At 55.5% G+C, this 26,765-nt stretch overlaps 1 protein-coding gene across 7 annotated transcripts; it reads left to right on the top strand.

The window, feature by feature from the left end:
- Window positions 1–902: 902 nt before the first annotated feature.
- USP2 (ubiquitin specific peptidase 2) lies at window positions 903–25,843 on the top strand. 7 transcript variants are annotated; one of them, XM_042904316.1, is made up of 15 exons: window positions 5,906–5,963; window positions 6,724–6,786; window positions 8,819–9,636; window positions 9,865–10,050; window positions 21,033–21,083; window positions 21,576–21,699; window positions 21,883–21,994; window positions 22,097–22,207; window positions 22,383–22,447; window positions 22,667–22,770; window positions 22,854–22,934; window positions 23,087–23,165; window positions 23,384–23,491; window positions 23,662–23,782; window positions 24,056–25,843. In XM_042904316.1, exons 3-15 carry the CDS (start codon window positions 8,860–8,862, stop codon window positions 24,141–24,143), a joined length of 2,007 nt encoding a protein of 668 aa, XP_042760250.1. In that variant the 5' UTR covers window positions 5,906–5,963; window positions 6,724–6,786; window positions 8,819–8,859; the 3' UTR covers window positions 24,144–25,843. The 7 variants fall into 7 exon arrangements, with proteins under 7 accessions (XP_042760249.1, XP_042760251.1, XP_042760254.1 ...); XM_042904315.1 differs by lacking the exons at window positions 5,906–5,963; window positions 6,724–6,786 and adding an exon at window positions 903–1,126; XM_042904317.1 differs by lacking the exons at window positions 5,906–5,963; window positions 6,724–6,786; window positions 9,865–10,050 and adding an exon at window positions 904–1,126.
- The last annotated feature ends 922 nt before the right edge of the window (window positions 25,844–26,765 follow it).

The raw sequence follows: 26,765 nt of genomic DNA, 5'->3' as shown, positions 1-26,765 counted from the left end.
CCAAGAGCTATCCGTAAAACATGAAGGAAGGAGGACCCCAAAGGAGTATAAAGAACCAAGATCAAAGGGAGTCATCTTGGACAAGAAGAGGGAAGCCTCCTTCACTGCCCTGGAGCAGAGGTAAGAATGGATTCAGATATGTTTGTAGGCGGAAATTTAAGTATTTCCCTTCTGGTTGGCTCTAGTGTCTCTGGGAAACGGAAGACAAGGAAGATCTTGAAGGCAACGGTGAAGGACAGAAATACCAGCCACAGAGAACAGGAGAAGGAGCTAAGGACACTTGGAAAGACCGAAAACCTGGATTTGCCTTGGCGCCAATCTACCTGGCTGTGTGATTTTCTTCAACACCACAGGATACACAACAAATGGGAGCCGCAAAGTTCTGTCTTAGCTTTTTCCCAAAACACTAAAAAAAAAAAAAAAAAAAAAAAAAAAAAAACCTCCCTTCCACTAACTCGGTGCCTCAGTTTCCCCAGAGAGTCATCCCCAATCACTGGTCTCATGTTAGCAGAGAGAGAGGTGGAGAAAGGGGAGAGGAGAGAAAACTAGGAGAGCCAAAGCAGACCCTCTCCCAGACAGGTGGGAAGGAGCGGGAACCTTTTAGCCTTCCCTCAAACCTGGAAGTCGGTATCTGTACCCCAGGGCTCAAAGGCTGGGCCTTCTCCCGGGAACCCCTTCTCGTTCCCAATACCCTCCCACTGGGTCCCACCTTGACACATACCGGTCCGCTTCTGGTCGAGCTCCACCCCTTCCAAACTCGCGGGCTTTGCCTCCACGTGCTTCTCTGTATATACCGGTCGCCTGGGAGACCCAGGCCGGGCGGGGCTCTCCTGACGTCACAATTGGAACAAGCCAATAGCCTTGACGCATCTCAGTGACGCGAGACGCGCGGCGTGGCTTTGCCGGCCGGGCGCAATGAGGCGGCTGCCCGCTGGGTGGCGCCGATTTCCCGGGGAGGTCCTTTCTGGGCCCCCGGCGGAGGTGGGGGAGAGGCGGGCAGGAGCCGAGGCCAGGGAGCCCTCTGCGTCAGCTGCTGCTCACTGCGCCGCGCCAGTACCAGCCGGGACTCACCCGCAGCTCCATGCTTGTGCCCGGCTCGACTCGTCCATCCTCGGAGAAGAGGCAGGTACGTGCCACCTGTCGCAGACTGGGGAGGAGGGATGCGGAGGTCAGTGCCGTTGGAGGCTCAGAAAGTGAGGTGTCAACGACAGCCTGGGTAGAACGGGCACCAGAAATGCAGGGCGGGCGCCAGCTGTGTGGAGGAGCTCCAGCTGTGGGTGCCAGTTGTGGGAGGGGGGAACCTGCCAGCTGACAGACCCGGGGTGCCAGGAAGAGCCATCTGTGTGCCGATCAGTGTGTGCTCAGGAAGTGCCGCTTGGGCAGGTCCAGGTCTCTGTGCCCTGTGTGGTATATGGCCTGACAGTGACGCCTGGACACTGACAACCCCCCTCCCCACGTGTACATCCAGTTCACTTACTCCACCCTGTTTCAGCTCCTGGGGGCTGTCTCCGGTCAGTTCGCCGAAGGGGTGAGGGTGGGGGTAGGGCAGCAGTTAAGTGGAAGGGGAGATTTTCCACCAATCCCAAACCAGAAAGAGGCATCTTTGAAATTCTCACCAATCCCAAACCAGAAGCAGGCACGCGGTGCTCCAAGGCGAGTAACTTCTACTTAACAGCCAAGGGAAGCCCTGACCAATCCATTTTAGCTGTCCTCGGAGGAATGAACACCTACCTCCTGATCTGCCTTCTAGAATGGGGCTGCACTGAAGATCGTGGTGATGTTCACCTCCCCAAGGCACCGGCATAAGAAGGTCCCCCAAGCCCAACCCCGGAAAGTGGAGGAAAGGAGAGCTGGTTGGGCTGGGGTTGGGGCATCCCCCACTCCTTTGATACTGTAGATGCGTACCAAACCGGAGTCGGAATGAGGACTGGAATGAGGGCCAGGGATGAGGGCGTCCTCTGAAGTGCATCACCAGGACCCAAGCTGAGTCAGTGGCCTCTGCTGAGACAGGGTGGAGTACTGGGTACTCCCAGTCCTCAGGGAGAGCCATCGGGAAACAGGAGCCACGGACCGGGAGCACACAAGAGCACCAAAGGCCCAAGAGGTTAAGAATCCTGCTCCTTCCTCCTGTGAGCCTGCCCAGCCCAGCTCTGTGGCCTTGGAATCCTGAGCACTCCTACAGGTAGAGTGGAGCCACCCCAGAGCAGCTTTCTCCTGGTAGCCTGGGGGCAGCCGCACTTGCTCTATTTTTCTAGGCAAAGGGGGAAGGAGCCCAAACAGGCCTGGCCCTTCTCGGCTGGATGGGCTGGACATCTGGGAATATCGCAAGAGTCGTTTGCCCACGCCACTTACGGGACATGGACCAGCTCAGAAACCCATGGGGCTGTCGTCTGGCATTAGAACAGAGCACTCCCAATGGGTAGCCCCGAGGCCCTGTTCTCCCTAAGAAGGTTTCCCTGGTAGGTGCTCCTACACATACCGCCACTAACTATAATAATAAGTGGAAGTATTCAGCATAATCATTATTATCGTTTATTGAACTCTTAACCATAGGCCAGGGAAACTTAGGTTATTCTATTTAATTCTTAAAATTGTGAGGTATAGCGTTATTATCCCTTTTACTCCTGATTTACAGATTAACGCCCTAAAGTTCAGACAGCTTAACGTGCCTTGCCCACAGTGTCAGAGACTATTAAAAAAAAAAAAAAAAAAAAAAAAAAAGGAATGAGCTGGAATATAAGCCCAGGCCTAGAAGTCCACTGTAAGAGTTTGGACTGAATACCTGAGAGCAGGTCCCGCCTGCCTCCCACTACCTGTATGCCCTGGACCTCTGGAGCTACTCCACCTCGAAAGGGAGGACTGGGACTAGCACTGAGGCTTCATCCTCTCCTCTCATTCTGTGACCGACACCTCCTTCTCCATAGTCTTGCCTCTATTCCTCCCACCCCCACCATCCCCCTACCCTCTTTCCAGTTCTGTTTCCTCTGGGTCCCCCTTCTGTCCATTTCAAAATGCCCCCTCCTTCAGAGAGCCCTCGCAGGATCTCCTTGCCTGGCCCTAGCCCATAAGGGCAGCACCTCGAGGGAGGGCCTGCCACTGCCCCTTTAATTCTCCCCGGGCTTGGAATGCAAGTGAGTTGAGCTAGCCATCTCTGTGAGGTCAGATAAGATACTATATATATCGGAGTCGGTAACCTGAGCTCCGGATTACCCAGCCCCAGTCAGACTCCAGCCTCCCGGCTCTCCACTGCTCTCCCTGCCTTGCTGGGGAAGGAGAAGCCCCCAGATCCTGTCCAGTGCCCCCGGACACAGGTCAGTAGCTGCCCCTGTAGTATGTGAGCTTTGCGGGGCTGCTGTCCAGAGAGCCCTGGGTGTTTGGGAGGAGCATGTGATAGTCTGTCCAACAGGGTCTGGAAGGTGCTGTGGGCAAGACTGAAGGCGAAGGCTCAGAGGAGGCAGGCAGAGGCAGAGGAGGCAGCAGGAACAGGAAAAAGATAAGCCCTGGAGGAAAAGCAGGGAGACTGGGCCTCTCCCCTAGGGAGAGGGCACCAGGAGAGCTCCCAAGAGAGGTGATTCGGAAAGAGAATTTAAGGATACCGATACTGCCTGAGGGCCCACTCCTTTGCCTTTTCTTGGAAGTGTAGAGATGCCTACCCCCTCCAAACCCTAAATCAAGAAGCATACTATAGACATACTACCCTGGGCCCACCCCTTTCTCCACCAGTCAGGATTCTTGCCCTAATCTCCAATCTCTCTCACCCCTTCACCCCTCTCCCAGCCCTTGGGCAACTACTAGGAGCAAAAGAGACTGAGACAGACCCAAATTCCCTTGACTGACCCTCAGCCAAGGCATGCAAGGGGATTAGGCACTAAACTGGTGGGTCCCTGAGTGCAAGCCTTGGACAGACAGAGCTACCAGTGACAGGCTGGAGGCGAGGGGACACACTGAGGCTGCCGGGGACCGAGAGGTATACACAGAGCTCCTGGAACATGCAGGCGCAAATGGCCCCCACCCCGGTCCTCCACCCGATCTGCATTCACCACATCTCCCAGAACATCCCTCAACCTAGGAGCTGATGCTTGTGCCCAGACAGTGCCCAAGCAGATAGCAGTTAAGGGTCAGAGAGTGTAGCTGAAGGGAGACAGGACCCCTCTCTCAGCCCTCTTTACCTTTCAAGGTCAGCACGTCAGCAGTGCCTCATTCCAATGGTGTTAGCAAGTGGCTTTGGGAAGCTCTGAGGTCACCACTGTGGAGGTTCCCAAGCACCTGGCGGGACTCTCCACTCACCTGTCCCAGACACCTGGGTAGGAGGGAAGGACTGAACTCTGTGGAGGCACGCCTCGGAAACTCAGCTAGGGGCTTTCTATCCAGGCAATGGCAAGGGCACAGAAGCTGGCATGCCTTCACGCCAGAAAGCAGAGTGGATCTGGGCAGAGAGGGGCCATGAAGCCTTCTGGGATGTGGGGCATTACCCATCCCCTACCCCGGAGGCCAGGAGTGCCTGGGATTCCTGGGGAACAAGTCCCTCCCCTGGCTGGGCAGGTTGGGGAGCCCTTCACGTGAGCAACAGGAAATGACAGTGGCTGACGCAAGGGGGTTGGCTTCCCCAGGGAGACAGGGCTCATTTTAACCCCTGACTCATCCAGCCTGGGTACATTGGGGAGTGGGCCAAGCTGCAGCGAGGGTAGGAGGCTGGGGGTCATGTCCATAAGCAGGCCTGGGGCCAAGGGCCCAGGCCGGCCAGGGGACACTTGGGAGCTTGGCACCGCAGGTGAAATGGAGGCCTCCTGGACCATCTCTTGGCCGATCAGAATTGTACTGGCGCTCAGGTTGCACTTGGCTTCGCTCTCATTTGCCGGCCGTGGAAACTCGAAGGGCCGCTCCTGCGGGAGTCTGTACCTGCCACGCTGTTGCCTAGACAGTGGATGCTTACACTCCCCCACCCCAGACCCCATGCCGCAGGTCCTACCCTGTGCAGCTCAGGGAGAGGCCAGGGAAGTGTGAAGTGACAGGGGGGCTTCGAGGGGGGCTGTTAGGGGACAGAGCACAGGTCCCCAGTCCAGCTCTGCCACTGCTCACAGTGTGACCTTGGGGAAATCCACATCACTTCCACCAACGCTGGTTTCCTCATCTGCAAGTGGGCAGAATAACAGCACCCGCTGCGTAGGGTGATCGTGAGAATTAAGCAGCTTAATACAGGGTGTCCCAGAAGCCTTAGTGCAGCTCCAAACTGCAGTAACTTCAGAAATATGAGTGCTACACACTTCAAAGTTTCATTATTTAATTTCTTGTCTGCTTTTTGACTTTTGAGCAAAAATGGTCATTTCAATGTAACATAAATCATTTAAGCCTTCAAATGATGTTTGCAAGTTTACATTCTTTCTCTGAAAGAATCCAAGCCTAAATCCGCACTGAGACTTTGAGGACGCTCGGTACGAAGTTCACTCAGGAGAGCGCCAGGCACCGCATGTCCCTTCAGGAAGCTGAGTGCTCTGGGCAGAGGAATGAAGGCAGAGGCGCCTCCAAAGCGGGGGGAAACAGCAAAGTGAGGGGGAACTCTGACAGAGCAGGGAGGAGTGGAGGCGCCCCTGCGAAGATGGGAGTGGAGGAGGAGCTTGGCAGGTGGAGGGCCCCCGCTGTCCGAGGTGGCGGGCACCTGGGGAGGAGTTGCCTAGAGCCACATGCCTATACTTGCCAGCTCTGGGTAAACAGCAGAAGGAGACGGGCAGCGGGGGCCCCACGCCGGGCAGAGAGGGAGACGGGGGAATCCCAGCCAATCGGCTCGCCTCCCACTGCCCCATGAAAGGGCCATTCAGTCCAGCCCGTTCCTGTGGCAACAAGGAGACTCGAAGCCATGTGAGTGCCCGTCCTGTCCCTGTCTTGCGCAGCAAGGCTACAGCCAGGGCCCAGCCTGCTCTCCCACCCGTGGTGAATTCTGCAGTCTCCGGGGACAGCTGTGCCAGGTAATGCCAAGGGGCACCAACCCAAGCTGTCTGCTCACCTGGAAAGTGTTGACACTTTTCTCAAGAATGAAACTAGGGGTTAGGGAAGGGGACAGGCATGCTCAAGGCCTCAGCCCCAAAAGGGAGCCTCTCCCCAGACAGGGGAACTATAAGCCAGATGTCAGCACTGAGAGTCAGCTTCCAGGGAGCTGTTAGTGATGGTATGACCCCCCAGGGCTGCCTTGGCAAGGGGGAGGTCTGTCACTTGCCTGCCAGATGGGAGCAGACAGGAGAGCGGGATTTAGGAGCCCTCCTGGGACTCTACGGGCCAGAAGGTGTGACTCCACCTGTAGCCCCATCCCTTCCCAAGGAATATTCGTGGGCCTTCCCAGGACTGGCTGTCTCTGTGCCCTGTACTTTGTTTGGCCCCAGCACTTCTGCGTCATTAGCAGGGCCAGGAGAGGTCACGAGTTTGGGGCACTGCCTGCAGAATACCAATTCCCTGGGAGCCTTAGTGTGGAGGGGGGGGAGTGAGAGCCATGGGGAGGAGGCATGAGCTCATCATGCCCTTGGGGGTGGGGAGGAGGTTGTATCTGATTGGCTGCCTGGTGTCCCAGAGCCCAGTTCCTGAGACCTGGAGTCTCTTTGACTTTGAATTATTGATGGAGTTCTCCAAAGTGAAATAGAGCAGGACTAGTCCCACGCCCCTGCCCCCGGTGGCTCTATCTGGGTCTCCCCCTGGCCTCCCTCAGCCTTCATGCTCTTCCTTTCTGCACCCCAGAGACTAAGCAGATGGAAGGAGACCTGTGGTTCCCCTCCGACCGGACACAAGGTCCTCCTCCAGGTACTTTCTCCTAGAAAAGAGCGGAAGCCGTGCTAGAGGTGGAAGTACAGTGGGCAAGGGCATGCAAGCGAAGACAGGGGTCCCCAGGCCAGGTGGGAGAAGCATACCCAGTAACTGCGGAGCAGGCCTTTCGGAGCCAGCCCAGACCGAAAACTGCTGCAGATCTCTGGCAGGGTCTACAAGTTCTGTTCTGGGATCCATACGGAGGTTGCCACCTGCTGATCTCCCACCCCTGCACCTATCCCACGCCTTGCATGGACTGAGTTTCTAGGGCTCTCTGCCAAGCCAACAGCATTTAGGGCCTGGCATCAGCTCCTCTTTGCCCAAATGGGCTGGGCTGCCAGCCTAGGGCAGGCTGTGGGCTGCCCGAGCCGGTGTCTGCTGAACGGCTAGATTCTGCCCGCTGCCTGCTCATCCGCACATCTCACCGAGGGATGCAGGGGAAGCCTGGCGCCCAGGGCTGAGGTCAGAGGCCGGCCAGGCCAGGAGACGGCCGGCCCTGACATTATTACAGGCCTACAAAGGAGGAGCCCAGGGCCTGGCAGGGGCCAGGGGAAGAGATAATAACCACTGTCATAGTGGAGGGCTTTCACGTGTTATTATCTCATTTATTCCTCACAACAAACCTGTGAGATAGGAAGCATAATGATGATGATTATACTCCCGGTACAGGTGAGGAGATTGGGGCTCGGACAAGTTAAATGAATAGTGCAAAATCACCCAGCTAGTCAGTCGCTGGGCAAGTCAAAACCAGCCCTGCACCACTACTCTGAGGTTCCTGAAGGGCTCTGCGCCACCCCCCCACCACCGCCGCCAACCCAGGAGCCCCACAAGAGCCCCTGAAGTCCTCAAGGAAAGGGGCCTGACCTTACTGGTTCCCCTCTCCAAAGCACCTTTGCCCCTCAGCTCCATTGTAGATAAAGCCTGTGCCCTTAGGGTGATGAAGGGACTCTGGTGGTCCCCAAGTGAGCCTAAACTTGATGGGGTGGGGGGTAGGGGGAGAGTGGTGAATCAAGGTACAGCAAGAAGAGCACTGGTCTAGAAACCCAAAAGGCCTGGATTCCAATCCTGGTTTTCCAACCCCTCAATTCAGAGAGTTCTGGGTGCCTTCGCCAGACCCACCCCAGCTGCAAAAAACGGCACGCAGCCACTAGAGCACTGCCTGTAGTGAAGGATTTTAGCCTCTAGGGGGCCCCCTGTGCACAAGTCATCACGCTTGAGGCGGCTGGGTTGGATGTTGGTAGAGGAACCCCTGGAGGCCACAGGACCTTAACTCCACCTAGAACAGAAGAGTTAGATCCGTGAAGAGGGCAGTTTCCACCACACGAGGATTCCCCACCACAGCAAGTGACCATGTCCAGGGAAGAACTGTGGGATTGGATCTGGAGACTGGGGTCAAGTCCCCTTTCTGCCACATGCTCACTCACCACTGCCTCCCTAGCCCCCATTACTTCCTCTCATGAGCCTCCTTCTCCTCACCAGGGATCTGACCAAGTGATCGTCGGGCCACTCCAGCTCAGATAATGTAGGATTCCGAAAAGATTCCTGCCCCTCCTTTAAGCAGGAAGGGAGGGAAGCAGTCTTAATTCTTAAAATGTCCCGTATTTTCAATCCAGGGGTTGAGGGCGGTAGCACCCCCTGAAAGCAGAGGAGATCTGGGTTGGAATACTGTGAGTCAACTGGAGGCCTGTGAGGCAGGGCAGTCCCCACTCTCAAGTCTGGGTCATTGCCGGGGAGCACCCGGAGCGGCCAGGACGTGCTGAGATCGATGGCCCCGTACGGTTTATCAAAGCCAGCTGGCGTCTTGTGCTCCCGCTCAGGCGTGACTACATGGGGGCGTGCAAACCCGTACACAAACCCGCACGCATGTGTGTGTACGCACACGCACGGGGGTATTTCTTAACAGCGGGCCAGCCTCTTGCGGACACGGACAGTGCGGTCTCTGGCTGTGGCCAGCTGGGGATGAAGAGCAGGTACAGGGCAGCCTGAAACCTGGCAGGGCCCTCTGACAACTGCTTTCCTTGTCTTTCAGCCCATGAGGCTCCCAGTCCCCACTGAGTGCCGCCCTGAAGGATGTCCCAGCTCTCCTCCACCCTGAAGCGCTACACAGAATCGGCCCGCTACACAGATGCCCCTTATGACAAATCAGGCTATGGCACCTACACTCCCTCGTCCTATGGGGCCAACCTGGCTGCCTCCTTCCTGGAGAAGGAGAAGCTTGGCTTTAAGCCAGGCCCCCCGACCAGCTTCCTCACCCGTCCCCGTACCTACGGCCCCTCTTCCATCCTGGACTATGACAGGGGCCGCCCCCTGCTGAGACCCGACATCATCGGGGGTGGTAAGCGGGCAGAGAGCCAGACTCGAGGCACTGAGCGGCCTTCAGGGAGCGGACTCAGCGGGGGCAGTGGATTCCCTTATGGAGTGACCAACAACTCCCTCAGCTACCTGCCCGGGACTGCCCGGGACCAGGGTATAACCTTGACCCAGAAGAAGTCCAGCAGTCAATCAGACCTGGCCCGGGATTTCTCCAGCCTCCGGACCTCAGATAGCTCTCGGATAGACCCTGGGAACCTGGGCCGCAGCCCCATGCTGGCCCGCACGCGCAAGGAGCTGTGCGCCCTGCAGGGGCTCTATCAGGCAGCCAGCCGCTCGGAGTACCTGACAGACTACCTGGAGAACTATGGTCGAAAGGGCAGCGCCCCTCAGGTGCCCACCCAGGCCCCTTCCTCTCGAGTCCCCGAAGTCCTCAGCCCCACCTACCGACCCACTGGCCGTTACACTCTGTGGGAGAAGAGTAAGGGCCAGGCCCCTGGGTCCAGCCGCTCCAGCTCCCCAGGGCGAGACACCATGGTGAGTTTGCCCCGTGGGGACCCGTCGGTGGGCTGGGGAGGGAGCGAATGATGTAGAAGAGCCAGATTCGGGGAAGGACTCCCCATCTGACTGATGATTGAAGGCAGAGGTTTTCTTCCTAAACCTCATGACAGCTACTCCTGCAGCCCAAGCCAGAGACGTCATCTCGGCGGGTCTGGTACCCTTGTAGCTCGGTGCCTTGCTCAGGGACTTTCCCACTCTCCCTAGGACACCCATTTCAGGACGCATGCACTCAACGACGATCCAGCAGTACCCTCGGAAACGGTCAGCTACCCCCACATACACTGCAATTCTCACCCGCCACCTCACCACCCAACATGCCAGTGTCCCCTGCAGGCCCTGCACCATCCTGGACTGAGTGCTGAGGCCCCCAAACCGCCAGTGTTCCTTGTGGTAAGAGAGGCCTCCCTGCTCTGGTTGCATCTCTCCTCTTGCTCAGCCTGGGGACGTGGCTTAACGTTGGCATAAGGCATCAGGGGGAGCGCGGCTCCCCTCTGATTGACACTGGTCCTGACTCAGGACCAGGGTGTCTGGACGGCAGTGCTCATCCTGTATCTTGGGAGAAAACGGTGGAGGAATTTTTGTCTAGGGCGTGAGACAATCCCATACGTCTATATTCCTGTCCTGCCTAGGCTAGAATGAGGGAAAAGGAGGGCTGGCTTGCATCTAATCCCTGAACACACCTCTCTGGGTCACCTCTCTGCCTTTTCTTTAGTTATTAGCGTACCCGTAAAGTGGCCAGCTCTCAGAGGATGAGAAAGAAATCCCACCTCCAGATCTCTCCCCATGTGCCTAGCACCGCACAGAGCTCAGCTAACCTGCTGGATGTGTGGATGGGTGTTTGGGTGGGTGGGTGGTAGGTAGATGGATGGATGGATGGATGGATGGATGGATGGACAGATAGACAGATGGACAAGTAAATGGTCAGGAGAGCTGGGTGCTGGGTTTCCTTCATCACCTTACGTACCAGTCCCCTACTTCTAGGACAGGTGCCTTTTGGAAATAATAGCTGTGCCACAGCAAGAAATAAATGCTGCTTAGTGGGCTTGTCCAGACAAATGGAGCAGGGGTGCAAAATAGGGGCAGAACTTTGGATCATAGACCGTTAAGCCTGTCATAACTAAAGGTCTTGAGAGGACAACTTTGATGAGACAGTCTTGGCCCTTAGGGGCTGTCTGTGAAGTGCCATAGGAGACACAAAAGTTGGTGCCTCCCGGCACATTCAGAACCTGACAAGGCAGGAGTGGCTATGTTGGAGGGCTAGTGTGAAAGAGAAGTGAGGGGCAACAGCACTGGCCTGGGAGAAATACGAGCTCTCCGAGGGATGTGTGGCTGGACTGGAGCATGACTCCTTGGGCAGGTCTGGGGTGGCTCATCTCAGGGACAATCAGAAAGCAGCTCTCGATGGAGGGGCTTGGGCCCTAAAGGCCTCTGAGAGGTTCCTCCCTTTGCTCAGAAGGGTTCTCTATGGTATGCAGTGCTCTTCCAAGTAAGGTCTGCAGACCGCCTGCACCAGAATCACCTGCAGGGCTTAATAATTCAGGGGCCTGGGCCCCACCCAGAGCCCCTGAATCAAAGTCCCTAGGGATATGCCTGGGACTCTGCCCTTTTTACAAGCACTCCGGGTAATCTGTCAGCAGCCTGAGGTCTGCAAACCTCCTCTCCACAGACTACACTGCAGACCCCCCCTCAGCCAGGTCTCCTCTACTGGGTGTCAAACCCTGTTGGGACTCTGCCTCCTTCCTACACCGGCACACCTCAAACCCCCCAGGAGTCTGCTGCCCTCCGCCTCTCCCACAGGGGACACCTCAGCCCCTCCTCCACCTCCAGAGCCAGATGAAGGGAGTTTTGAGACTGCCCCGGGACAAACTCAGCCCCCCTAACATCCCTCACTTCCCATCCAGAAACAATTCCCAACACACTTAAGTAGCCAGTAACAGCCTACGATTGAGCTAGTGTCTCACCCTCAGCTCACATTCAAGAAGACACTACCGACGGGAAAGGCTCCTAATGGGTCATTGGTGTAAGGTCCGATTTAGCCTCACACCCCCTCCTCACCACTCTCAGCCTCACTTCCTGTTGCTGACTCCATCTCCTGAGGTGCGAACAGCCCTGCTCAGGGGGCCTGGACCACTTCTTTCTAAAAGCGGGTGCAGTGTCTTTTCAGATCTCCAGTTGGGGATCTCGCCTTCTCATTCATTCATTTATGGTGCTCAGCTTACTGACAGTGCGACCTTAGAGAAGTTCCTTAATGTCTGAACCTGAACCTCGATGAAATGAGTGTTCGTCGTTCCCACCTCATAGATCATTGTGAGAAATCAAAGGTTGCATGGCACCGAGTAGGCACGCAATAAATGTTAGTCCTCCTTGTACCCTTCTAGGTGCTTTGGGAGGCAAGACAGATGCAAGCCATGGTCCCTGCCCTCAGCGCATTCACAACTTGCGGAAATAAGTTCTTAGAACAGCTGTGATAGGAGGCAGCCCCAGGTGCTGTTAGGTGTCATAGATGGTGGGAAAGGGAGGGGTCGTCTGAGGCTGGAAAGAACAGTTTGCTTCTTTAACCTTAGACACCTCTCATCTGAGCTCTGTTTCCTCATCCATAAAAGGGATTGGTCATGCCTGCCCTGCCCACCTCACAGGGCGGGCGGGAGGCTCAAAGCAAACAGTGGATGTGAAGGAATCTGAAACCTATAAAATGCTATGGAAGAGCATGATAGGACAGGGGCACTTGACAGCTGAGTAGAATGGGGCGGGAGGGGACCACCCTTGGGAGGAACAAAGGTGAGGAAGTGGCAGGGCCCAGTGTGATGGGACTCCTCTGGGGTCCCCTGGAGCAGGCCTGACCCCGAGGGGCTCTCAGGGTAGCTGACTTGAACTAGCTGACATTCATAAAGGGAGGTCAAAAGCAGGCCCCCCACCAGGGTGTAGAAGAGTTCTAACCAGACTCATTTCCCTCATTAATAGTAACAGCCAACATGAACTTAGAATTTCACAGACTCAGCTGAGCACAAGTAAGGGACTGGTGGAGGGGATACATGAATCCTGAACGCCACCCCCCCCCCCCACCATGCTTGCATAAGCACCAACAAAACACCAGTCCGCCAGAGTGCATCTCAGCCTAGGATAACAAGGGCTGCCCCAGGCTCCACCTTCTGTTTAAAATGCAGACAGATTGGAGGGGAGGGACATGATAGTTCAAAACTAGCAAAAAAAAAAGCTTTCACTACCACCCCCACCCATTGCCTGTGGGGACTCCAAGCCAGGCCAGGTGGGTTGGCCCTGCAGAAAGCCAGGAGCCCAAGCACCCAACCGGTTATAGCCCCCTCCGCCCCACCTCTCCTGTTCCCTGGGCCTATGGAAGGACAAGCTGTTCCCACTGAGCCCTGCCAGGGCTGCGCTTTAACCCCTACAATCCATCCTAATCCTCCCCCGCCCCACCCCTCCAACTGCTCCCTGGCATTCTGCCTGCCAGCCTCAGCCCTGCCTTCACCCCGCCCTGCCCAGGCCACCCTCTCCTCTAAGAAAACTACTGTTGGCCCAGGGCCCTCCAGAGCGCAGTCATCATGCCAAGTACCTGCCGCTCAGATACAGAGCCAGGGAGTGAGGCTCAGAGCCTGCCCCACCTATTCTCCCCATGCAGCCTCTTCCAGACCCTTGCCCTCTGCTCTGAAACCTGTTGCTAGGAGCAAAAGGTCCAGGAACCTAGACTACCTGGGTCCTCTTTGTCACTGGGGCTGCTGACTCATCTCCCAAAGACTTGGGTTCCCAGCTGTTCAGTGACAGAGAGATTATATAAGCGGAGGTCATGTGATTTTTCTCTTGGGTGGGACTTTGAACTTGACTGCTGCCATGCAGTGAGCAGGGGTTACTCCAAAGAGAACAAGTTGAAGACAGCAGGGACTGCCCTAGAAGTCCTGGATGAGAAGCGGAGAAGTGTGACCTTCCTCTCTCCTCCCCTGCCTTCTCCCTCTGTTTACTCAGCCACGCTGAACTGCATCCCCACTGTCTCGTTTGTCCAGCTTAGCAGCCCAAGACCCTGGAGCTGCCCTCACCCACTCAGCCACCCTGAGGAAGCTGAACTTCCTAAGGGCTTGAATCTGTGTTGACAGCATGGGAAGGTCACTCAGAGGAGACCTTAAGCAGGAGGATCCCTTGGCCAGGACCAGTGCTAACTGCTGAGAAAGAAAGGAGAGTCAGTTTGGGGTTTGCGTTTAGAGTCAGCAAGGTACTGACCATCTCCATCCCTGGAACACTGGCTATGGACTGTCAGCTGGCTGGTGGCCCCAGTGCTGCCTTACCCAGGTTCAATTTCTCAATCAGGGCCCAGCATCATCCTCCCCGCCTCCTCCTCCACCCCCACTCCAGGACGCCTTCATGAGTTCATGTGGTGCTGGGGTGGGGCGCAGCAATGTAGAAGTTAATCCAAGCCTGGCAAAATGTTCCGTGCCCATGGGGGAGCCGCTCCACTGACCATCAGCTACAGAAATGAACATCATGTTCAGGGCCCAGAGCTGCACACGTGGCCCCCTGCACCCTGTCACCTCAATGGATACGTAAAACTGGCACCCACACAGAAATATATGCAAGAGAGGGAAATGTGTGGGCCTCTGGAATCCAGCTGGTTCAGGCCAGATTGCCCAGGGGCTCAAAGGAGTACAGAGCTTTTGGCCTCCTGGGGTCTGAGTGATTCAGGCAAGCAGAGCGCCCTCCTTCCCCAGGGGCATTTGTGGGCTGAAAGTCCAACCCCCATGAAGGACTCTGAGCCCCTGCCGGTTCAATCAGTCAGGCCACCAGTCTCTCCGTTTGTGACAGTAATAAAGGGCGCTTGCTTTGCGGGGAGCAGGCCTGCTTCAGTGTTTCCAAACCCTGAACCAAGCTGCCCCTGAGATCTGAGGAAGCAGGATACTCTCAGTCCTGCCCTCACAGAGGCAACCCTGACTCTAATTTATTTATACTCCATCCATGCCAAAAAAGATTTGAGGTGAAGAAAATTTCTTAACCTACAGGGAAGACAGCCCAAGCACAGGCTTCTGAGAAATGGCAGTCTCGAGCTGCCGGAATGAGCCCCGTTCAGGAGGCAGAGAGTAATGCAGCCAGAGCCAGAGTCAGATCCCAGATTGCCCATCCCACTTCAAGAAATGGCACTGAGGAGAAAGCATGTCGTGGGGGGGGGGGGGGGGGGGGTTGGCCAGTTGAGAAATGAGCCACAGTTCTTTGCTGGTTGTGTCCTGCAGCAGTCAGACCTGCCTGACAAGACCGGACCCTGTGTGAATTCTTTCCCCTCACCCCAGGCTTCTCAAAGAGCTCCCATCCAGGTAGCTTTCCCCTTCTGGGCCCTTAACCTTCTACATCCCAGGAAAGAGGGAGAAAATGTGCTAACAGAATCCCGGGGGGTAGTACTCACATCACTGGACTAAGTCATGGGGCGAGAAGCCAAATGTTCCCGTGGGTAAGCACCTGTTAGACAGCACTTACCACAGCATGCTTATTCCACATGCAAATCCAGACTCACCCCACCCTGTGAGGCTCAGTGGGACTTCCAGGATACACAAGAATCCTGGCCCCCACTTTACAGATGAGATCAACACCATTTATTAAGCACCCACTAAGAGAACCCACAGTCCTGCCCCTGAGGGAGTTTCATTGCGATGGCACAATCAACACACACTCGAAGACCATTTACAGAAGCTTTGGAGACACTTATAAATCAAAGATAAACATATTAAGATAAATTAGTACTATGTAAACTGAACACCAATAGACAGAGGGTATGCAGTAATGGGGCGTTCTGAGCTGGGTGGAACTCTTTGGAGAGGGCTTTGTGGAAAACACAAGTTTTGAGCAGAATTTACAAGCAGGTAATTGGCAGAGAGCAGGAAGGACATTCCAGAGTCTCCTGGTAGTTGTTAAAAGCATGGGTTTTGCCGTAAGGCAGGCTGGGGTTCAAAGCCCCACACTGTCATTTATTAGCTTTGTGGTTCTGGCACGTCATTTGACCTCTCAGGACTTAAGGCCCTTCATCCAGAAAATAGAGGTAATAGTTCCTACGGCGTTGTGTTAATTATGTAAGTTAACTAGGATAACATATATAAAGCACTTAGCCAGTGCCTGGCATTTAATAAGTACTTAATCCGTGGCAGTTTTGCTCTTTAAGTGAGAGAAGGCAAGTGCCGAAGCAGCGAACTAAGAGCAGGTTGGTTAGCAGCAGGGATCAGAGAAGAGGGAGGGTGGTGATGCTGGAAGGAGCCTGTGGACGGACAGCCTCGCAGAGCTAGCTCAGCTTCTGGACTGGAGGCAAGAGTCCGGTGCTCTAGGTGTTTGGGGGCAGAAGCGTGCTGTGATCCAATGCAAGAACTGTTGCAGACTGTGTGGGACTTGCTGGAAAGAGTGCACCTAGAAAGAGGGAAGCATGGAGGAAAAGGCCGTGGCAGTGTGTCCAGTGTTGGTCACCGAGTGAAGACAGTGGCTGTGGAGCTCACCACCCTAACACTGGTGCCCTCACTCACCATCGGGTGAAATGCCCTGTGGCTCCTGCCTCATGCCCACTCCATACATGTGTCCCGGGCACATTCTCCATGGGGCTGTGGTCGTGTGTGCGGTGCGCGTGTACATGTGGGGATGAGCACGCCAAGAGGCACAGAAGGAGGCCACAGATGAGTAACAGCACACACTGCTGCTTCTCGGGAGTATTTTTAAACGCTAAAAATACTGGCTAAAAATAGCCAGCAGGCTCCAAACAAGATACTTTCTCTAGGCAGATTCCGTGTGGGTCCCTGATAGGTGGGGAGGTGGGGGGGTGGAGCATCGAAATAAAACGCAGAGGCCGCTGCTCTTCAAGCCTTGGCGCCCTTAGGGTCAGAGCAGTACACTCACCACCCCACCCACCCGGGCTGAGCACCTGCTTCCTCAACGTGGTGGTTCTTTCTTCCCACCTCCCAAAACAAATCAAAATTTGAGATTCGGTGAGAGATGCAGTTGGGTAACTGGACAGAAGACGCCAGAAAATGTTCTTCCCTGGGGCCAAATGGGACAGTGACCTATTGCACTTTATAAAATAGGAGCAGTGCCTCTCTTGATAATGGGCCAGGTGGGACTGGGGCGGGGTTGGGGGGTAAAAAAAGTTCAGCGCCGACGCGGCGGAAACCCATCCTCCTAACCGGGAGCCCTTCGACCCTCGCGGTTTGTATGGGTGTTGGGCTCCACGAAGGCCTGGGTACCCCCCCGCCCCGAACGCCGTGCAAAAGTTTGTGCACAAGTGCATCCCCCGCCCCAGGAGAGAACGGCGCTTTCACGGGGTTCGCCAAAGGCTCCGCGGCCCCCAGAAGTCAGGAACTGTGAACCGCCTTGGGGGGAAGCTCACCGGGCCGACACGGTCCTGTGGGGTCGTGTCCTCCTGAGCCCCGACCCCGAGGCCGGCGCGGGAGCCCGTTCAGCCCTTCCCCGGGACGGGGGTTCTAGGCGGCCCGTGGGGTCGGCGGGCTGGGGGCGGTCCGGGCCGGGGGCCGAGCCGCGGGAGGCGCGGGGGCGAGCGGGGCCGGGGCCGCGCCGGGGGCCGCGTGCCGGCGCCGGGGGCGGGGCTGGAGCCCCGGCCCCGCCCCCGGCGCTGACGTCGTGGGGCCCGAGGCGCCGGCGGGGCCGCCAGTCTGCCGGAGCGCGAGAGAGCCGGGTGTCGGGGCGGTTGGCGGCGAGCGCCGGGGAGGTTGAGGCGAAGGAGCGCGCGGTCGACCGGCCGGAGCGGTTACCGCCGGGCGCCGCAGACGGTGTCCTGTGGCGGCCTCGCCGGCCTTGGCGTCCGGGCCGCGGCACCGCGCGGTCGTCCCCCGCGCCCCCTTTGCCAACGTTAGGCGTGGGGCCGAGCCCGCCGCCTGCCCCCCAGCATGCGCACCTCGTACACCGTGACCCTGCCCGAGGAGCCCCCCGCCGCCCCCTTTCCCGCCCTCGCCAAGGAGCTGCGGCCGCGCTCCCCGCTCTCCCCCTCCCTGCTGCTCTCCACCTTCGTGGGGCTCCTGCTCAACAAAGCCAAGGTACGCGGGGCCCCCTTTCCGGAACCCCCACGCCGAGGGCCTGGGGTTCCGCCTCCTCGCCGGGACGCCCACCCCCCGCCCCCATCTGCCGCGCGCGCCCCCGGCCTGGGGGACCGATTCTTCCCAGCCCCCGCCCCTCCTTTCCCAGTTTCTCCCGGCAAGGAATGCCCCCTCCCCAGGTGATCTCAGGCTTACTCGCGGCCCCCTCCCCTTGTTGAGGTCCCAGGCCGAGCCCCCCTCCTCCCCTCCCTCTTGGAGACCCCGGCACCAGGTGGCCCCTGGGCTCTTAATTCCTGGCACCTCTCAGGACAGGTGCGGGGAAAGCGTAACCTTGACTGGCTCTCGCTGTGTGAGGGAACCGGCGGCACGCTGGACTCTGCGCGTGTGACTCCTCCAAGACCAAAACCCGGCAAGAAAGGCTGGTGGGAAAGGAGCCGCCTCCCCCTCACTGATCCCAAAGGGCGCTCTCCCAAAGGGTTGGTAACGGGGGTCCTTTGACCCCCGCGAAGGGCAGAGGAGTCGCAGACAGGTGAAAGAGGGCAACTTCCCTTTTCTTCTCGGCCGTCCCCAGTTCTGCTCAGTGGGCACTGGGTCCCTCAGATGAAGTAGCCACCACCCGCCCCCGGGGTAATGCTGGGGCTAGAAGCTGGGCACTGCCCCCTTGGGGAAGGGAGAAGGGGCCAGAGCTTGACAGATCTTATGTAACAGGCACCAGCTCCACGAGTTGGCAGTGCGTGCCCTGCCCCGTGCCAGGGCCACACCAGGCTCCTTGGCCGCAGCCAGGACTCATGGCTGACACTCGTGGCACAGGTGAAGTAAGCAGGAAAGCCCTTTAGCGGGGTCTTGAGTGTGAAGACTCAAACCTCCATCAGCCTTGCTTATGTGACCCATAAGCCTGTGCTTCTGTATCCCCAGATGTTTCCGCCCCATTAACCCAGAGCGGGCTCTTGCTGAGCCCCCTGCCCCTTCACGGAAGGTGAATGCTGCCTGTTTACTAACTGCGGAGGTGGCGTCTACTTTTCAGAACGGCCGTTGCTACTAAGTCAAGCTTAGGTTGGCTGATGGCTCATTTGGAGGAAGTTCTTGATCCAGACTTTCTCAGGTCTTGGCATATGAGCTCCACATTAGCAGCTGGAATCCTTTCCTTGTCTCCCGCTGGGTGAGAGGCTCTCGCTGGGTGGGGGGTCTCCCGGTCCAGCCTCTCCCTGTCGGCCCTGAGGTAGGATTGTTTTCCCCATAAGAAAGGTCACTCCTAGGACATTTTGTTCTCTCTGGAATGGAAAGTGCTGACTTTCCCCGGAGCTCCTGATTTCCTATTCATGGCAGAAGAATATCTGGCTGGGCACAGAACAGCCCTGCTCTCCCCTCCACTCCCACCCCCAGACTCCTGTTATCCAACGGCCTTCTACACAGAGCGCTTAGAAATTGGCAAGTAGTTTTGAACTCGGGAAATTTTAGACAGAGGCACGACCCACCCCCCACCCCTTACGAAAAGGAAAACTAACAGAGGGTCTGGCGAAACCTTAAAGGAGCCTTCCCCATGTCTGCACCGGCTAGGCCATTAGTAGGGTTAGATCAAGAACCGTAACCACAGGTGATGACGTGTTCTTGACCCTCCCTGTGCTGGGTCGGAGTTAAAAGTGTCAAGGCCACAGAAGTGCCTCCAGTTTTCCATTGCCCGTCCCCCATTAATACTGAGTGACTACTGTCTCCGCTGAGGGCCCACCTTGATGGACCTTGACATGATCACCAGTGGTAGAATGTTTTGCTTCTACAGCTCCTTTAGACAGGTGTCGTCTGAGGCACAGGGGGTAAGAACTAACAAAGCGCTGCCAAAAATAGGAGTAAGAGTGGCTGTTGGGGGAGGGAAGAGTGGGTATCCTTTTGTGGATGGGCTTTAACGTTTAGTTCCAAATGGGCAGCGGGGAGTCCTTCTCCGGGCTTCCCTGAAAATGCTGATAAGGTCTTTGTCCAGGGAATTATCTCTGTTGTGGCCCTCATACTGGAACATCAGGGTTTAGACTGTCAGGTAAGATTTAAATTTGTGTTTGGGGCCATATACTTCTAGTGCTGGCTGAGTTCGAGGATGCTTCTGCCCACCTGCTGCCAATGAGCTTTGCTCTCTAACTGCAGGTGGAAACCAGGTCTCTCTTCTGAGTATATTTCCTTCCCTGTTAGTGTTAGACCTGGTAACTAGGAAGGAGGGATCCACTTCCTTGTGGGATCAGCAGGGCAGTTCCTGAGAAAAGCCCTCCTTCAGCCTGCCTGTCCCCACCCCACCCCCTTGAGCTGACAACCTCATGGGCTTTGAGCTGCTGACAGCCTCAGAGGCTGTCAGCACACAGCATGAGTAATTTTAGCTGAGTTATTTCAGGCTCCTGTTCTGATCAGGGTTGAGCTGGCCCCACGCATGCCCCAGTCAGTGTTGCTCCAGAGTTGCCGGCTCCCGCGTCCCCTCCCGGAGAGAGGGGGTGGCAGGCTCATCTGCGCACTGTGTCTTTAACCCTTTGAGCCCAAATGTTTTCTGACTCCTGGAGGTAGGGCCGGAATTAGCCAAGAGAGCTGGACAAACAATACTCACAGTCCTCGGCCTGGCAGCTGCCTCGCTCCAACCCCCTCACCGGCCTCCACAACAAGGACAAGAACCAGAGTGGCACCTTCAGCCAGGTGCTTACCTCTGTGTGGCCACAGTCTGCCATCAGAAGTGTTCCCAGCCAGTGACCAGTCAGGATGCTGAAACCTGAGCCAGGCAGGGAGGACTCTCCCAGGCTGTAATCAGCCTTTAGGAGCTGAGCTCAGCTGGAAGGAATCCCACCTGTCTCCCGGCAATTCAGGATGGCAGGCCAACTTTGGTTTTCCCCAGCTGAAGATCTGACTCGCTTCAGATGTTTTGTCATTGAGCATTTCAAGACCTCCTTGAAGTGCCTGTTATGACAGCTGCTTCATGTTTTGGACATCTACGGGCAGAAAAGTGGGTCATTGGAGATAATGCCTGGATTGGGGACCTGGAGTTCCTTGTAGCCGGAATCAAATACACAAGTTCCTAGTCTCTCATTCTAATCTCCAGCCTCCAGTGTGGCAGAGAATGAAGAGTAATGTAGAGATGGGGGGGGGGGGGGGGGACACATCTCAACAAAAGAAAGCCCTGAAGAATATTTTTGCTGTTTGTTGAAAATGACAGGCATCCTTCAACCCTCTTTCTTACCACGTACATAGTCTAAAGTTGAAGAGAGAATAATGTGTGTGCCTGATGCTCATGGCTCCAACTGGCAGAAAAGTGCCCGGGAGAGCCTACCCCAGGCCCAGCCTCTCTGCCTTCAGTCTCATACGCCATGTGTTCTTTGCTTACAGAATTCTAAGAGCGCCCAGGGTCTGGCTGGTCTTCGAAACCTTGGGAACACGGTGAGCTCTTCCCAGCCCACTTCTTTCCTGAGGCCACCCCCTCCTGTCCCACCTGGGACCACCTAACCAGAGTTCCCTCCCAGCTCCTGCTGACTCCCCATCCTCTAGGCCCGTTGAAATGTGCCCTTGTGGCCGGGGCTTTGCCTCACTCTTCGCCCCGAGCAGGAAGCACTGCTAAAGGGGAGTTGCCCCCTTCACCGTCAGCTACATTCCTGGATCCTTCTCCTGAAGGACATCCATCACTTCCCACCCACTTCTGCCCAGCTCACCCACACCGGTTTGTACATCTCTACGGTAAATAACCGGTTAGGCCACCTCTGCCGGCAGTGGGAATCTGCCTCACTGCACCCCTTTCACTTGCGAAAAGAGGAACTTGAGGCTGTGGGAGGGTTCGCTTCTGGAGTAGATGAACCAGAGGGCCTTTGGTACTGTGTGAGTAGACACGCATGACGGGGGCCTCTCTCCGCTCATGGTCTGGATGATCTCTTGCAGTGCTTCATGAACTCCATTCTGCAGTGTCTGAGCAACACCCGGGAGCTGAGGGATTACTGCCTCCAGAGGCTCTACATGCGGGATCTCAGCCACGGCAGCAGTGTCCACACAGCCCTCATGGAAGGTGAGGAGCCCATCCGAGGACACTTTCTCCGCTCCACTACCATACTCCAGTAGATGTGTTTTCTACGTATCCGTCCTGTTTTTCTTCCTTTAGCTGCTTTTTGGTGGGATTCTAGTTGGAGTTTCTTCCAGAAAATGTCTCACCTGCCCTCCGTGCCCCCTCTCTACCCTCTCCTTCCTGTAGAGTTTGCAAAACTCATCCAGACCATATGGACTTCATCCCCCAATGATGTGGTGAGCCCATCTGAGTTCAAGACCCAGATCCAGAGATACGCCCCGCGCTTCGTTGGCTATAAGTAAGAGCCTTGCAGACATGTCCTCTCCGGGGTGGGAGTCGGCCACAGCAGGTCGGTTCTTAGAACGAGAGGTGTTGCTCACTCTCTTTTCTTTGGACTCAGTCAGCAAGATGCTCAGGAGTTTCTGCGCTTTCTTCTGGATGGGCTCCACAACGAGGTGAACCGGGTAACAGTGAGGCCTAAGTCCAACCCTGAGAACCTCGATCATCTTCCGTAAGTAAGAGGAGAATGCCATAGGAAAGAAACCCTTCGTGAACTTGTGATCTTTTGCTGACTACTTTGGGGTTAATAATTTGGAGAGAATTCTTAATATTAAGGATTTAGATCGATGGGTCCTTAAACTTCTCGTGAGCTCTGACCCAGTTGTCTCCCTCTCTCTGGTTCCTAGTGATGATGAGAAAGGGCGACAGATGTGGAGGAAGTATCTAGAACGGGAAGACAGTCGGATAGGGGGTAAGTGCGTGAATGGGAGGAATGCCTGCTCTCCCCCTTAACTGCTTTTGCCTGAGTAGAGAATGAGCATGAAAGGCCCTGAGAATCACCCTCCCAGGGAACCCTCTTTCTGCCCAGTGGCCCACGGACAGAGTCAGGAGCGCTGAGAAGGGACGCAGCCCAGAGAAGACGCGTGCTCCTTCTCCGGGTTTAAGCTTCGCTGTCCCGTCTCTTCTGCAGATCTTTTTGTTGGGCAGCTAAAGAGCTCCCTGACGTGCACTGACTGTGGTTACTGCTCTACAGTCTTTGATCCCTTCTGGGACCTCTCACTGCCCATCGCTAAGGTATGTGCCCCTGTTGCCCCACATTGGAAACTCCCACTCTTATCTTTTCACGTCATCGACCTGTGACTTTTTGTCTCTCCCAGCGAGGTTATCCTGAGGTAACTTTAATGGACTGCATGAGGCTCTTCACCAAAGAGGATGTGCTTGATGGCGATGAAAAGCCAGTAAGTCCCCCTTCCATGAGAGCAAGAGCACGCATACAAGAGACCACTCTGGGAAAGACCTGTCACCGGCAGATCGAGCCCAGGAGCTGCGGGACGCGGCCTGTTAACTTCTCTCCCAAGTCCTCTGTAGCTCTGTTGGTCGTGTCTTTCAGACATGCTGTCGCTGCCGAGCCAGAAAACGATGTATAAAGAAGTTCTCCATCCAGAGGTTCCCAAAGATCTTGGTGCTCCGTATCCTTAAACATCCCCCTTGGCAGGGCCTTGCCTTCAATGAGTGACTGGGGGCCTAAGTGAGGGCGAACAGAGTAGGAAAAAAGGAAACTTGGTAGACTTTCCTTTCCCTGTTTGCTCTAATGCTTCTGAGAAGCGCATCGCCCTCTTAGGACCCAGTCTCCTTTACTGTGACTACTCTTGCCACCCTGTCTGTCCTTGACTCACATCAACCCCAGATCTGAAGCGGTTCTCAGAATCCAGGATACGAACCAGCAAGCTCACAACATTTGTGAATTTCCCACTAAGAGACCTGGACTTGAGAGAATTTGCCTCAGAAAACACCAGTGAGTATTCTGAGCTGGAAGGGCGGAAACAAGGTACAGGTGCCTAAAATCCAGATGGGAGGCCAAGAGGTAGAAGGAAGCTGCCGAAGAGTGAGTTATGAAAATCAGGAATAGAGGCCAGGTGGGAGAGGAATGCCCTGGGGGCCTGAAACCTCGCATTTCCTCCTCAGACCACGCTGTTTACAACCTGTACGCTGTGTCCAATCACTCTGGAACCACCATGGGCGGCCATTATACAGCCTATTGCCGGAGTCCAGTGACGGGCGAATGGCACACTTTCAATGACTCCAGGTGAGACGGAGGTCTCAGGGTTCCTGGCTGTCGGACACCTGTCCCTCACCCATCTGTGTGGCTTCCACTTGACTGCAAAAGGTCAGAGCCAAAAGGCCGTGTGATATATACGAGTCCGCTGCCCATTTGCAGAATTTCTAGAAGACGAGAGAGGTTGGCTTTGGGGGCACAGTAGGGAGAGAAGCAGCGGGCCCTCACGACTCCCTCAGCCACTCAGTTTGTGTCCGGTGGCCCACTCGCCAGGGCCCTGACTTTTCCCTTCTCTCTCCACAGCGTCACACCCATGTCTTCCAGCCAAGTGCGCACCAGCGACGCCTATTTGCTCTTCTACGAATTGGCCAGTCCACCCTCCCGCATGTAGCAGCAAGGAGCTACATCCCTGTCTCCCTTTCCTGTGGTGGCCCCCCACCCTAAGTTTTTTTTTTTTTTTTTTTTTTTAAGACAAAAAAAAAAAAAATCCTGACAAATAAGAGAAAAATAAAGTAAACTAAAGCTGCCGAGCAGGAGTTGCTGCAGCCTGGTCAGGGTCTGGAGCGCGGAGCCAGGAGCCCCTGAACCATACGCGGCACGAAGATCGACAGGACACAGAGCCCGGAGCCAGCACAGTGTCCCCTCGGCTTCTCTTGTTTGCGTTTTTAAGCTTGTGGTTTTTTCCTGTGTGTAATAAACAACAGCGGTCTGTGGGGAGAAGATCTCGTCCTCTTGGTGCCCTTCCAGCCCCCGTTCCTCCCGAGAAGACAGCGCCCTCTGGAGCCTGCTGGGAGGATCGCCGCCTGGGAGCCCCGGCGCCGGAGCCTGGCACCTGTCTTCGCCTGGACCCTGCTCACCAGTCCAGAAGCAAGAAAAACACCCATGAGCCAAGAGCCCTCTTAACGCTGCTATCTCCAGGGAGACAGACAAGGGGATGACTTTTAAAAAAGCTGATTTTGGTTTTTAAAAGCCCAACTTTTTTTTTTTTTTTTTTTTTTTTTTTAATTACCATAACTAAAGCTTTCAGACTGGAGATGCTCTCCTTCACACTTCTTCACAGCTGGGACGTTATGCTGGTCATTTTTTTTTTTTTTTTTAGTTCTTCAAATACAGCTTTTCTAATGCTAGCCCCCAGTGGTGCTAGGTGGGTGTTGGCCAGGCCCTAAGTACAGCCACAGTAGACCCGGGATCTAACAAGTTTTTGTTTTTGTTTTTGTTTTAATGTTTTGGATGGAATCTAGTTGCCTCCAAGAATTGTGCCTTATAGCATTTGGGGACCAGGGGGTAACTGCCCCTCCCTGAAATATCCCTCAGCCTCTTCCCTTTTCCCCAGTGCCGTGTTCAAACCCGCTGGGGGAGATGGGGGTCGTGCCCGTAGCCCCTGGCTTGTTTTACATCGCAGTGAGGTGAAGAGGAGAGTAGGTGGAAGGAGATTTCTTACGGTAGCGTATCAAGTTTTTCCTGCCCACTTCCTCTAAGCCACCCCTGGTCTACTCCCCAGCTGTTTGAAGGATAGCACAAGCCCCTTATCCCTAGAACTTCTCTCACCTTTAATTTATTCCCTCTTAATGTCCTTCTTCTTCCTGACCTTCATGCCCCCACCCCTTCTCAGAGCCTCCTAGACATAGGCCCTTTGGACCGAGTTTCTCAGGGATGCCCATGCCACCCCTCAGCCCCTCTTGGCATCGGTCGTCAGCCCCACCCCAGGAGCTGGAGCCTGGGTGTCTGGGGACATCTTGCCTCAGCCGTATGATTCTTTTCCCACGGGCGTGATTTTGCCCTGAGTGGTTCTGGACAAAACTCGGTGCTGTCCCGGAGAGTAAGCTGTCCGGCACCGAGGCACGGAGCTCTGTGCATCCACGCAGGTGGGCCCAGCTTGTGCCCCTTGGAGCCTGAAGCTTTCCAACGCTCCCAGGAGGCATCACAGAGAGACGCCCCAAGTTTAACTGGCCTGACCCCCTTCCCCAGGGAAGCCCTGTGAACCTGAGCCAAAGGGCTGGTGTGCACTTGTTTACTGTGTAAGCAAGAGTAGAAGAATGTCTGATGTACAGTGGAACCTTGTACAGAATAAATAATAGCTTTGAGAAAGAAGTCGGTAAGTGACGGCATCTTGATTTGGGAAGGGTCTGCTCCCGGGAAGAGCTGTGAGCCTGTTAGTCGCCGCATGTTTTACTGCTACCACCAGACCGTAAATGCCAAGTTCTTGAAAAAGTTGCCCACTTTTCAGTCTAAACTTCCCAACTCTACAAAACTGAAATAGTGCACGTTTTGAATGCTCTCCTCACCCGTATTCACCGATCAACATTTTGCCGGGCTTGTTCACATATACTTTGTTCTTGGGGGCCAAACATGTAGTGGTGAGGTGCCCTCGGCACCTCTAAATACTTCAGCATGCGTCTCCTGAGAGGAAGGACATTCTCCCACATAACCTCGACGTTGTCTTCACACCGAAGAAAATTAGCATATCTACTAGACATTTCCACCGTCTGCCATTTAACTGCTGGCGTGGGCACTCCCGGTTCTGTTGACACTTGGGCGTCTTGTACGGACCTAGAATGAGCCACAACCGGTGTCTCCAGCACAGGCTGGGTGTAACAGTTTGCTCTTGGAGCAGAGTGGCTGTACCTGGATGTGGAGGAATAAAAGACTTGGCCTTGATGAACATGAGACTCTGACTTGGCCTATTAATACCTAGAAACAGCCGCTTTTATGCTGAAGGTTTTGTTCTCCAAGGTGCTCTTTTTCAAGACTTAAAAACAGATTTAACCCTTTAAAGAGAATGCTTTTTTGGAGCACTCGGGGACTTGTCTCCTTTGGTTTTGTCTTTTAACTCTTAGTACAATTTAGATTTTTCCCTTTCTGCCACTGATTTTAGAACCCTGGAAGCTGAAGCCTCCGCCAGCTGAACTTAAGAGTATTTTACTGGGGTTTTTCCTAACTGCCTCCCTGCTCCAGACACTGAAAAATCAAGGCCTGTCTATCGCATCTTTGCTGAGACCGCAGCGCCTGCTGT

Source organism: Panthera leo, chromosome D1, assembly GCF_018350215.1.
Source record: "Panthera leo isolate Ple1 chromosome D1, P.leo_Ple1_pat1.1, whole genome shotgun sequence".
In the NCBI taxonomy this organism is placed as follows: Eukaryota; Metazoa; Chordata; class Mammalia; order Carnivora; family Felidae; genus Panthera; species Panthera leo.
The sequence above is the reverse complement of the archived record's forward strand: the minus strand, read 5'-3'. Positions and strand labels throughout refer to the sequence as shown.

What these genes read in the sequence shown, in the direction of transcription:
- USP2 (XM_042904315.1), top strand. Translation starts at nt 8,860, where the DNA reads ATGTCCCAGCTCTCCTCCACCCTGAAGCGCTACACAGAATCGGCCCGC. An exon ending in GAGAACCTCGATCATCTTCC is followed by an intron (nt 22,208 to 22,382) that starts GTAAGTAAGAGG and finishes TCTGGTTCCTAG; the next exon opens with TGATGATGAGAAAGGGCGAC. An exon ending in GGAAGACAGTCGGATAGGGG is followed by an intron (nt 22,448 to 22,666) that starts GTAAGTGCGTGA and finishes TCTCTTCTGCAG; the next exon opens with ATCTTTTTGTTGGGCAGCTA.